General features: G+C 42.7%; 1 protein-coding gene across 1 annotated transcript in view; it reads left to right on the plus strand.

The window, feature by feature from the left end:
• LOC142659864 (uncharacterized) overlaps positions 1-11554 on the plus strand; it is a 30586-nt gene extending 19032 nt beyond the window's left edge. The window contains exons 14-21 of the mRNA XM_075836402.1: positions 563-652; positions 4695-4793; positions 5300-5352; positions 6263-6384; positions 7004-7053; positions 7128-7232; positions 10193-10286; positions 11462-11554. Coding sequence (XP_075692517.1) covers positions 563-652; positions 4695-4793; positions 5300-5352; positions 6263-6384; positions 7004-7053; positions 7128-7232; positions 10193-10284 — 611 coding nt within the window. The 3' untranslated portion in view covers positions 10285-10286; positions 11462-11554. The remainder of the gene's footprint in view (positions 1-562; positions 653-4694; positions 4794-5299; positions 5353-6262; positions 6385-7003; positions 7054-7127; positions 7233-10192; positions 10287-11461) is intronic.
• Positions 11555-13774: the final 2220 nt, after the last annotated feature.

Below are 13774 nucleotides of genomic sequence, written 5' to 3' on the forward strand. Positions count from 1 at the left end.
GCAAATTGCCACTTTTGATGCCAGAAAACTTGCGTAGAAAAGTTAATAAATTACTATGGTGAGAATCAGGGGAAGCAATTCAGTGTTTCCTGGCCCCCTACCTCCCATAGACGTTGCCTGGTCTGCCTCTATTGTAGGTACACCAATGGACGTCACCTAGTATGCCATTCATTACAGGTCCCATGGGATCTGTCATACAACTTTCCTAAAGTCTAGAGAGTCCTGTGGGATCTGCAGTCGTCACAGCCATATTGCCATTATGTAGAGGGTGACTCAAACAGTTATATTCCCTGGAGATTTATTTTTAGTGATTTTTCCCCCCACAATTTTAATATAATACAATAATTTTAATCATCTGAATAGTCCAGCAGACTGGGGACTAGTGATGTCATTCATGTTATCCGTCTTGTTTGTTCTGTGGACAAACAATAAATTCACCGACATTTGACAAAGGTTGGAAGTACAAAGATCAAAAAGAACGTGAAGCCGAAAGTAATGCAGAGGAAATGACTTGGGCACTGTGATATTTTATATTTATTAACCTTGTCTTGTCTCTCACTAGATACCCCATCGGGAACCAGAGCCGCCATCCACAGTGTGAGCCCCAACTGCATCATCTTCTCACCTGAGGGACAGCGCCTCTTTCTTAACTGTATGTAATATTCTCACACCAATGTACCGTGTTATAGTACGTATATACAGAGCATTTCCATTCCACTAATTGTTCACATCTTTTTGTCTATAGGGGGCATTATTACAGTAGTTGTATTCTTGTACATAGGGGGCAGTATTATAGTAGTTATATTCTTGTATATAGGAGCAGTATTATAGTAGTTATATTCTTGTATATAGGGGCAGTATTATAGTAGTTATATTCTTGTATGTAGGAGGCAGTATTATAGTAGTTATATTCTTGTACATAGGGGGCAGAATTATAGTAGTTATATTTTTGTACTAATTCTAAAGGTTTTGGGGCACACTACAGATTGCCTGGGCCCTACTGATAGCATAATTTAAACCATTGACATAACAATTTTTAATGTAATGTTTGTTCTTTGGCAAGTGTCCCTCAATACAATCTTTCGTTTTAGAGAACATTTTTTTTGGACAACACAAAAAGCTGCACCTTAATCCATATCTAATACTTGTTTCTATAAGACCTGGGCCTCTATATTTGAGAAGATCTGGTAGTATTCTAAAACTTAGAATGTTATCTAATTACTATGTCAACTTAGGTTGGATTTCCTTATGACAAAACTTCCTGCCCCTTTACTCCAGCTCAATATTATCATATCAATTAAAACCCCCCACCATGCTCCATAATGCTGCCTCCACCATGCTCCATAATGCTGCCTCCACCATGCTCCATAATGCTGCCTCCACCATGCTCCATAATGCTGCATCCACCATGCTCCATAATGCTGCCCCCCACCATGCTCCATAATGCTGCCTCCACCATGCTCCATAATGCTGCCTCCACCATGCTCCATAATGCTGCCTCCACCATGCTCCATAATGCTGCCTCCACCATGCTCCATAATGCTGCCTCCACCATGCTCCATAATGCTGCCTCCACCATGCTCCATAATGCTGCCTCCACCATGCTCCATAATGCTGCCTCCACCATGCTCCATAATGCTGCCTCCACCATGCTCCATAATGCTGCCTACAGCATGCTCCATAATGCTGCCTCCACCATGCTCCATAATGCTGCCCCCCACCATGCTCCATAATGCTGCCTCCACCATGCTCCATAATGCTGCCTCCACCATGCTCCATAATGCTGCCTCCACCATGCTCCATAATGCTGCCTCCACCATGCTCCATAATGCTGCCTACAGCATGCTCCATAATGCTGCCTCCACCATGCTCCATAATGCTGCCCCCCACCATGCTCCATAATGCTGCCTCCACCATGCTCCATAATGCTGCCCCCACCATGCTCCATAATGCTGCCTCCACCATGCTCCATAATGCTGCCTCCACCATGCTCCATAATGCTGCCTCCACCATGCTCCATAATGCTGCATCCACCATGCTCCATAATGCTGCCCCCCACCATGCTCCATAATGCTACCCCCACCATGCTCCATAATGCTGCCTCCACCGTGCTCCATAATGCTGCCTCCACCCTGCTCCATAATGCTGCCTCCACCGTGCTCCATAATGCTGCCTCCACAATGCTCCATAATGCTGCCTCCATCGTGCTCCATAATGCTGCCTCCACCGTGCTCCATAATGCTGCCTCCACCATGCTCCATAATGCTGCCTCCACCCTGCTCCATAATGCTGCCTCCACCGTGCTCCATAATGCTGCCTCCACCATGCTCCATAATGCTGCCTCCACCATGCTCCATAATGCTGCCTCCACCATGCTCCATAATGCTGCCTCCACCATGCTCCATAATGCTGCCTCCACCATGCTCCATAATGCTGCCTACAGCATGCTCCATAATGCTGCCTCCACCATGCTCCATAATGCTGCTCCCCACCATGCTCCATAATGCTGCCTCCACCATGCTCCATAATGCTGCCTCCACCATGCTCCATAATGCTGCCTCCACCATGCTCCATAATGCTGCCTCCACCATGCTCCATAATGCTGCCTACAGCATGCTCCATAATGCTGCCTCCACCATGCTCTATAATGCTGCCCCCCACCATGCTCCATAATGCTGCCTCCACCATGCTCCATAATGCTGCCTCCACCATGCTCCATAATGCTGCCTCCACCATGCTCCATAATGCTGCCTCCACCATGCTCCATAATGCTGCCTACAGCATGCTCCATAATGCTGCCTCCACCATGCTCCATAATGCTGCCCCCCACCATGCTCCATAATGCTGCCTCCACCATGCTCCATAATGCTGCCCCCACCATGCTCCATAATGCTGCCTCCACCATGCTCCATAATGCTGCCTCCACCATGCTCCATAATGCTGCCTCCACCATGCTCCATAATGCTGCATCCACCATGCTCCATAATGCTGCCCCCCACCATGCTCCATAATGCTACCCCCACCATGCTCCATAATGCTGCCTCCACCGTGCTCCATAATGCTGCCTCCACCCTGCTCCATAATGCTGCCTCCACCGTGCTCCATAATGCTGCCTCCATCATGCTCCATAATGCTGCCTCCATCGTGCTCCATAATGCTGCCTCCACCGTGCTCCATAATGCTGCCTCCACCATGCTCCATAATGCTGCCTCCACCATGCTCCATAATGCTGCCCCCACCATGCTCCATAATGCTGCCTCCACCATGCTCCATAATGCTGCCTCCACCATGCTCCATAATGCTGCCTCCACCATGCTCCATAATGCTGCATCCACCATGCTCCATAATGCTGCCCCCCACCATGCTCCATAATGCTACCCCCACCATGCTCCATAATGCTGCCTCCACCGTGCTCCATAATGCTGCCTCCACCCTGCTCCATAATGCTGCCTCCACCGTGCTCCATAATACTGCCTCCATCATGCTCCATAATGCTGCCTCCATCGTGCTCCATAATGCTGCCTCCACCGTGCTCCATAATGCTGCCTCCACCATGCTCCATAATGCTGCCTCCATCATGCTCCATAATGCTGCCTCCATCGTGCTCCATAATGCTGCCTCCCCCGTGCTCCATAATGCTGCCTCCATCATGCTCCATAATGCTGCCTCCACCATGCTCCATAATGCTGCCTCCACCATGCTCCATAATGCTGCCTCCACCGTGCTTCATAATGCAGCCTACACCGTGCTTCACTGTGGGGATGGTGTTCTTTTGGTGATGTGCAATGTTGGCTTTGCGACAAACAAACCTTTTGCAATTATGGCCAGAAAGTTAAATCTTGGTCTCATCAGACCATAACACGTTTTCCCACATGCTTCTGGCAGACTTGATGTAGGTCTTTGCAAAACATACCTGGGCTTTGATGTTTTTCTTTATTAGAAAAGGCTTCTGTCTTGCCACCCTACCCCCCAGCCCAGACATATGAAGAATGCGGGAGATTGTTGTCACATGCACTACACAACCAGTACCTGTCAAAAAGTCCTGCAGCTCATTTAATGTTGCTGTGGCCCCTTGATAGCCTTCCAGACCAATTTTCATCTTGTCTGTTTGGGACATCCAGTTCTTGGTAATGTCACTGTTGTGCCAAATGTAATCTACTTCTTGATGACCGCCTTCACTGTGTTCCATGGTATATCCAATGCCTTGGAAATTCTTTGGTACCCTTCTCCTGACTGATGCCTTTTAACAATCAGATCCCTTTGATGTGTTGTACACTCTTTACGGACGATGGCTTTTGCTGTCACATGCAACAAAGAAAATGTCAGGAAAATCCTAATACAACAGCTGAACTTTATATGGGGTTACTCAGAATCACCTTAAATAATGGCAGCTGTGTACTGACTACTATTTAACATGAGTTTAAATGTGATTGTCTAATTCTGAACACAGCCACATCCCAAATTATAAGAGGGTGTTCACACTTATGCAACCACATTATTGTAGTTTTGTTCTTTTTATTTTCTCCCCTTAAATGATATCGTTAATGGTGGAAAAAGTTCTGAAATTATTCTTCTTGTACTGATTTCGTAACATGACAAAAACCTGGCATTTTAACAGGGGTGTGTAGACTTTTTATATCCACTGTATATTGTCTCCAGTTTCTTTAAACGCTCCATATATCTTTCTATTACAGGTCGTGCAAAACATTTTCCTTCTATAGGTGACATTAGTCAGTTTTTGAAGTATGCCACTTGTCGGAACCATAACAAAATTTTGATTCGCCAACCTGCATGTGAGTATCGGATTTTGGGGATTTAGCCATAGAGAATCAGCTTAGAGTGTGCGATAAATCAGGGAAGGACTAAGAACGTAAATACTATTGAGGGAATCTAGGAGGCTGCCATGGGATCCATGAAGGAAGGGTGCCCAAATCAGATTACCCCATACTTCTTCTCCATGGATAGTGTGACCCTACACAAAACTCCCTCTTCATAGGCAACTCCAAATTAGCGAATTAAGGCAGAAGAAGGCATTCATAAGTCCCTTTGCTTCTGCAAGAGATGGGTCGGAGGAGTCAACGAGCCCCACATTGTCAGGTTACATGGAGAGCACGGTGAAATGAATCAGCAGAATGAGGGGACCCAATTTTGCTCTTGCTATAGAGCCCACTCTCCTCTATGGGGCAGGGTTGAGGGCAATACATAAATCTTATGTGCTAACAGTTATCTGACTACATCATTGATGACTTAGACACAGAGAGTTATCAGGTATTATGAATGCCCTTATTATATTTTTCAGCATATTTGTGCTCGGAGATGCCTGCTGAAGTTCATACTCTAGATGTGGAAAAGGTAATATTGTTATAATGAAGCTTTGTCCTGGGCATGTGGTGGGCTTCTCACCAGGCCAACCATGGCATATGCCTAGGCACCTCAGAGTATGGGACTCTGAGTATAATCATCTATTGCATTAACTTGGATCACAGACACAAAACTAGTAAATATGAAAGTGTCCCTCCATCCAATATGAACACTTGACTGCGTCCAGTCCTTCTCTTGTACACCCAGCTCTTTCTTCTCCACGCTTCTTTTGCCCTTAGTTGTAGGACAGGAACTAGCTGCCTGACATCTACTATTGTCAGCCATATTAGTGTTTAAGGGGCTAATGTTTCTGTCACCTGGTCACCCAGAGCTCCTCTCTACCTCGCCAGTCTTTGCCTTACCACAGTGAGTAATCACCATCAGGGATCTGTCAGATAGATCATACTATTTATAAGATAGAACACAATTATGATAACCTATAAGGATATAAGCTTTTGTGTATGTAAGTTAAAAACAAGGAATGCTGTAGTAGAAAGTGTAGTTATATGATGACATCAGCGAGAAAGGAAGTAGCCGGCTTCTTCTCTAACTTGGGTTTCAATATGAATCAATATAGAATAGGTAAAGAAATAGGACAGCACTCCAATCCTATTACAAATTACTGTTGGGGAAGCAGTCAAACGTTCTGGAAACGTGCACCTTCAAAAATGGTCTATAAAAGAGGGAGTGTGCTGCCTGAATACCTTGTGACCAGTATAAAGCAATATAGCTGACAGCTTATTACATTACTCTGAGACACTCCTCCAGTTTACCATGCAGAAGGGTTTACTTGACGCTGCAGATGATTACCTGCCCTTACAGATCATGTAGAAAAGTGAAAAAATCTTTATAAGCTGTATGCTATCATTTATATTGCTGGTCTATTTTTCTCACCCATCAGATTGCCGGTTCATGGAAGCTTGCTGCTGTTGCCTCCAATATTCCAGATGGTGATGTAAATTTTCCAAATGAAATACAATTTACTGTGAACAATGGGGAGGTGACAGTCACAGATGGCAACTGGTAAGAAAAAAATCCTTAGAATTCAGCAGTAGTGTACCTGCTATAGAAGTGAGAAACCTCATGGGACCTATAGTGGGGTCAAAGCTGAGCCAGCTTCTTGCAACCCCTTAGTCCCAACTTAATTCACTGGTTTAGACAAGAATTGTAACAGGGTGACACCTAAACAATGTCTAGAATATGTCTCTGTCCTGGGATCAGCAGTTCTTTAGAGCCCCACAGTGGTTCCAATTGGTGGCACTAAACAGACCGCACAGCGGTGCCAATTTTGTGGGAAAAAGTGAAGTCCTGATCCAGGGTTAAGGAGAAGGACTGAAACAGGAAGATAGTTATATTTTGATTCAATTATGGAGCTATCTCTGTAACAAACCTATATAGGACGCTTCCCTGAGACTCCCACCATAGTTAAAGGGGTCCCAACACCTTCCAAGGCTTGACCTACATCAAGACCTACACATGGACAATGTTTATATTGTAACATGTTCCTATCTTAGACACAGTCATCACCAGGGGAGATGAGATAATAATTCTAAAATTGAATGGAATGTATGGGAAATTTTACACAATTTGGAATTTTGATTTGTAAGTGGAAAATATTACATCTAATTTAATGACATTGCAGGACAAGTACAGCTCTGAAGATAGAAAATAGACGACTTCAATATGCCAAAGGTAGGGACTATATTACAGTCCTGAGCGCATTTAATATTCCGTCCTCTTCTTATGGATTGTTGGGTATTTCACAGGTGATGAGCATGCAATGGAGATGAGATTTCACGAACCTCTGGGGGATTCCCTGCTGACTTGGGTCGGGAATACAAAGGAGCATAAAATCTTCTTGGTCCTCTTCTGTAAGTGTCTGAGTCCTCTACATATATATATATTTATTTATTAAACTAAGGAAAATTCATGGAAAAGAACCAAATATTTCATGTGGGAATTTTGTTGGAGCTTTTTAATGTCAGGAATTTCTGGACAGTTCCAACGGGGACTGCAGCTCAATCAATGCAGCATCAGCAGGAGTTTGAACCCATGCTGCTATGTCTCTGCAGCCCACTAAGGTAGAAATGTCCACATGACAGCCCACATGCAGCAATGCAAAATCCATGATTAACAGCTACACTCCCTCACTAATGGCCAGGATTGGGGAAAATGATGATCCTGGTCATTTAATAATTTAAGAACTATGATCAGTACTGATTACCTTTGTTATCTCCCCAGACATTGTGATCGCTGAGGATGACGGTTTTGTATTGGCAGCCTAGAGCCTGACTAAAGCCCCCAGGACTATCCAGTATTAGTGTCTATTAAGCCATACCTTAGGTTTTAAATGCAAAGGCAAGAATGTAATGTCAAATAGATTTATGACATTATATCATAATTACAAATTTTTTTCAAAGTCCCATAAAAATATTTTAAAAAAATAAAGGTTTTTTATTGCAAAAAATAACACAAAAGGAAAAAAATACAATAAACACTTCATTTTATATTAAATAAAAGTCAATAAACAGTAATAATATAAACATAGATATCTCCGTACTGATAGTATACAATAAAGTTATGGCATTTATTATCACGAATAGCACACGCAGGTAAAAAACCAAAACAAAACAAAAAACTATGCTGAGATTACTTTTCTTTATGAATTCCGCCATTATAAAAAAAATCATATAAGTTCAAATCTACCATATAAGCACATAAAATAATCCTCAAAAATGTACAACTCAACTTGGAAAAAACAAAGTCTTAAAGAGGCTCTGTCACCAGATTTTGCAACCCCTATCTGCTATTGCAGCAGATAGGCGCTGCAATGTAGATTACAGTAACGTTTTTATTTTAAAAAAACGAGCATTTTTGGCCAAGTTATGACCATTTTTGTAGTTATGCAAATGAGGCTTGCAAAAGTCCAAGTTGGTGTGTTTAAAAGTACAAGTCCAAGTGGGTGTGTATTATGTGCGTACATCGGGGCGTTTTTAATACTTTCACTAGCTGGGCGCTCTGATGAGAAGTAACATCCTCTTCTCTTCAGAACGCCCAGCTTGTGACAGTGCAGACCTGTGACGTCACTCACAGGTCCTGCATCGTGACGGCCACATCGGCACCAGAGGCTACAGCTGATTCTGCAGCAGCATCAGCGTTTGCAGGTAAGTCGATCTTACCTGCAAACGCTGATGCTGCTGCAGAATCAGCTGTAGCCTCTGGTGCCGATGTGGCCGTCACGATGCAGGACCTGTGAGTGACGTCACAGGTCTGCACTGTCACAAGCTGGGCGTTCTGAAGAGAAGAGGATGTTACTTCTCATCAGAGCGCCCAGCTAGTGAAAGTATTAAAAACGCCCCGATGTACGCACATAATACACACCCACTTGGACTTGTACTTTTAAACACACCCACTTGGACTTTTGCAAGCCTCATTTGCATAACTACAAAAATGGTCATAACTTGGCCAAAAATGCTCGTTTTTTAAAAATAAAAACGTTACTGTAATCTACATTGCAGCGCCTATCTGCTGCAATAGCAGATAGGGGTTGCAAAATCTGGTGACAGAGCCTCTTTAAATAGCTACATAACCTTAAAAATAAAAAAGTTTGGAAACCGAGGAGGCAAAAACCCCAAAATTTCCCTTACTCCTTTTTTTCCGCTAAAATAGGTGTTGTTATCACTGTTTAGGTTTTTTCCCTGTAACTGATGATATTTAATGCGCCCCCCGTGAGTCATAGGTTTGATTGCAGCAAAGATGAGTAATATCTGAATACACCTGAACTTTCTGATTATCACAGTCAGCACAGAGGTATCATAGGTAAAAAAAAAATCTTAAATCCTCTGTGCTTGTATCTAGGTATATATCTTATGATTAAAAAAAACAAGGGTTGACCAAACACCATTGGTGGGAAATTGTCATACAGTCCTCGGATGCTCAAACGGTGGCCCTTGCTCCACTTTTCCTTCAGTCTACAGTTCAGTGTGTACAATACACAGCTCCATGGGTATACTCTCCTGCTCGGCCGCACATCCTTCATATATACACTGCTCCATGTCATACAGAGCAGGGTGCACTCCGAGCCATTCATGAGAAGCCGAGTTAAATTAGAAATATTCATGCTGCTGCCACTAGAGAGGGCTGACTGCAGAAGGATTTATTATAGCGATCAAAAGGCGCTGTATAAATCCATATGTTGTGAGCTCCCTCTAGTGGTGTCTACAGGCAGAGAAAATGTAACTTTATAACTGTGTGTAGGGAAGAAGGAGAACTTAAGCTTTGTATTATAAAGGAAAGGCTCTGACCCATGTAAAGAATTTAGACTACAGTATAGATACCTTTTCCGGTCCCAGACCATTTAGTTTTACCTCTTTACCATCCCATCCAGGAATACCAGTTACACCAATGCGGTTGGGTATCCTCTCTTAAAAATATTGGGTTTGCCTTTGTTTAAAGTAGAGAGCTGGCCAACATATGAGACAATGTGGATCATAGTAATATGGGGGTCATGTGGAAAACATTCTTAAGGGGGTATATGGATGGCAATTTTAAGGAGGGCATGGGGATGGCGCATGTCCAGGAAGAATATCATTGGCACTGTTATGGGGCGTTATTTATTATTGGGTCATGTGGATAGACAGTTGGGGCATCATCATTGGGGTTTCCTAGATAATCAGGCCACTCTTAACCTCTCTTTAGGCTATCACATACCAGGCCTGGGATTAGAGCCGCTCCACCCTCTATACCTCCGCCCCCGGTTTACATGATTATTGTGCTTTGTTCATTGATTGTTTTCTGTCATTTCTTATATAACCGGTCACATCTGTTACAGCTAAATCCGGCCACGCGAAACCCGACGACCTGACAAAATTCAAACACTTTGCAGCCTGTTTATCAATCCGTGTGGCATTTCTGAAGGAATAGAGGTAAGAGATGGCTCATTTATTGTCATTGCTTCCACTTTTATGGATTTTATGGACTATTATGGATCAAAATACTGTACAAGCCGACATATTTGTTTTAAAGGGACACTGACCTCAAATTATTACTAATTAGTTATCATTTAATTTTCTCCATTCACATCCGAAGCTGCAGAATCCAACATTAAGAGCACCATTTTGACAAAAACATCTCCATCAGCTTCTAGAAAGAGAGTCTCTGATTCTCTTGATGTATTGCATTGTGGAATATGTTGTTTCGGTTGATTTTGGGCCAAAATCTCCCATAATGAACCACATCAGGGCATGCTCTATCCAGCCTATAAACTAACTTCTGTCATGCTTTGTATTTAGATCACAATATATGAAGGAATAACTTTTTATGTACAGCTCCTCCAAACCAGAATATAAGAACTGTGTATTTAGCCGATGTGAAGTTTTAGGGGGTTGTATAGTATCATACTGTGGGGTACCCACAATAGAGGGGGCATGCAACTGCTACAGAGCTATTATTCGGTTTAGAAACTGAGCTTCTTCCCTGCTTACCGTGACACTATGATGGTGACAACCTGCAGCCACCACTAGGGGGAGCTCACTGCAGACAGATTTATACAGCTCCCATTGAATCCAATGCTAGCGGCATAAATCCAAATATAGTTAACTCCCCCTAGTGGTGGCTGCAGGCAGTCAAAATTATAAAGATATATATTATAATAAATCTGCACATAATTTTGGACCTGAAAGCTATAATCAAGGTTTAGTATATTTGGCAGAGTGGGAAGTGAGGCTATTATGATTTTTTTTATGGAGTCCTATGATTTTGGTGTGCTGTCACCCTAATTTTTGGAGTGAGTTAAGATATTGTGGGATGGCAGAACGATCTAATCAGGGCTGGTTTTAGGGTTGATAAATTTTTAAGGGCCCCATTTACTAGGGGCTTTTTGGGGGGACAATACTCCCAGGAACAACCTGTATTTACTATTGACCCTTTCACTGCCCTAGGCCATGAGGGATTTTGAAATTATGAAACAAAAAGTCTTAAAATGATCTAATATATCATGAATTTCTATTCCGCAATATTGAGGGCATTTCTTTTCTAATTACATTTTTTGAATTTTCAAAACCCAAAATTGACTTTTTGCCTCTTTTGTTTCATGTTCTAGATAAAAAACAAAAAAGAAAAAAAAACATTCCAACCGGCAAGAGACTTTTTGGGACCGACATCTTAATACAGTGAAATAAAGACGATTTCTATATATCCAGGCTGGACTCCGATCTGTGTAGAGATATTTGAAGGGAATCAGATATAGCGGAGAATATAAAGTGGGGGTTACTATAGAAATGTGCAGGGGACATAAGAGTATAACATTTAGGCACAAAAAACAATATATTTAAGTGAGAAACAAGTGAAATGTAAGGACAGTGATTATTATCTTCTTATGGTTCTATTAAAGGAACTGTGTTATGCCTAGTGCAGGACCGGAGGGGGCGGAGCATGACACAGGGATTTTCTTTTTGCCATTCTTTGAATTTCTGTGTCATGCTCCGCCCCCCTCAGGTCCTGCACTAGACATAACGCAGTGTATCAGTTTTGCCTGGGCTGTTCCTTTAAGGATTAATCAACTACTGAGGACCTGAAATATACTGAGCGGGTCGGATGATGGGGCAAGGTTTAAATTGCTGCTCGGTATGTAACATAACCACCGATATCACATCGACGGGACCGAGGAGATACCTCAGGAGAAAGCCTTTCCAGAGGTCTGGAATGCCGGCTCCTGAGGCCCTCCCCTCCTGTGGGGTTAGCAGCTGCTAAAGAAGGCAGAGCCCCTGCAAATAGTTGCTCCAGCCATCCAGGACCATGCAGAAGTGCCGCATCACGGATTCGGGATATCATGGACTCCATCGCACTGGCCATCATGCAGGTAAGCACACTACACTACCTGCACAAACTTTCTTCTCCTGTTGTCTGGCGGGAAAGAGGGCTGCCTCTATCCCACCAGGGCTTACACGTACCATGCGCCTCCCCTAACTTGAAGATCCACCCCTGAGCCAAACCCCTTCTGACTTAACCATTTAACCCCATTTGAACTAGCATATAAATATAGCTATGCCCAAACCACCTTGTCATGTGCTCTCTTCATTACGTTGGGCTTACTTTCTGGACAGACGTCTTGTCAGATATTGGTGGAACTGTATTTTAGGTTGGAAATGCTCCTTAACCCGAAGATCTAGAGGAGGCCACAAGATGTCACCCGAGACGTGTCCTATGTACCTGCTGGAAGATTCATGATAAGCTGTATAGACAGTCATAGAGAGACAGTAATGTATAGAGACGGTTATATATAGAGAGAAGCAGTTATATACAGAGAGAAAAAGTTTTATATATATATATATATATATATATATATATACATATATATAGAGAGAGAGAGAGAGACAGTAATAGAGAGGCAGAAAGAGACAGTTATATATTGAGAGACAATTATATATTGAGAGAGACAGTCACATAGAGATTAAAAGAGACAGTAATAGAGAGAGCGGCAGGGAGAGACAGTTGTATATATGTATATATATATATATACATATATAGAGAGAGAGACAGAGAGAGGCAGATAGAGATAGTTATATACAGAGAGACAGATATATATATATATATATATATATAGAGAGAGAGAGAGAGAGAAAGAGATAGAGAGTGAGTTATATATATATATATATATATATATATATATATATATATAGCACACAAGAAAATGGCGACAGCACACTGCGAACACTAATGCCGCCTAAGCCACTAAATATAAATAAATATGCATTACTGGTAAATCTACTTACAGTAGGGAGGTTCTTAGTGCACATTTTGCTAAAATTGTGTGAGCCCACCTGCCACAACAAGGCGACCTCTATGTGGTGGGAACATACTCTGCACATACACCCAGAACTGGGACTAAGCCTACATATACCTGGGGATGGTAGGATCCAGCATTAAACTAATTAAAATCACACAGGGCAGAATGGGAGGAGTGCGAGATCAAAAATGGAGGCAGTCACTAACCCCACATATATGGATCACATAAACAACACAAAACTTTGAACAGCACATTCTAACAAAATGAAACAAAACGTGTATGCAGGTGCAAAAACGCCTGTGACTGCAAATTTATACAGCACACAAGAAAATGGCGACAGCACACTGCAAACACTAATGTCACCTAAGCCACTAAATATAAATAAATATGCATTACTGCTAAATTTACTTACAATAGGGAGGTTCTTAGTGCACATTTTGATCAAATTGTGTGAGCCCACCTGCCACGACAAGGCAAGCTCTATGAGGTGGGAACCTACGCTGCACATACATCCAGAACTGGGACTAAGCCCACATATATATCTGGGGATGGTAGGAACCAGCATTAAACTAATTTTAATCACCCAGGGCAGAATGGGAGGAGCGCAAGATCAAAAGATGGAGGCAG

This window comes from Rhinoderma darwinii, chromosome 8 (assembly GCF_050947455.1).
Source record: "Rhinoderma darwinii isolate aRhiDar2 chromosome 8, aRhiDar2.hap1, whole genome shotgun sequence".
NCBI classification, from domain to species: Eukaryota; Metazoa; Chordata; class Amphibia; order Anura; family Rhinodermatidae; genus Rhinoderma; species Rhinoderma darwinii.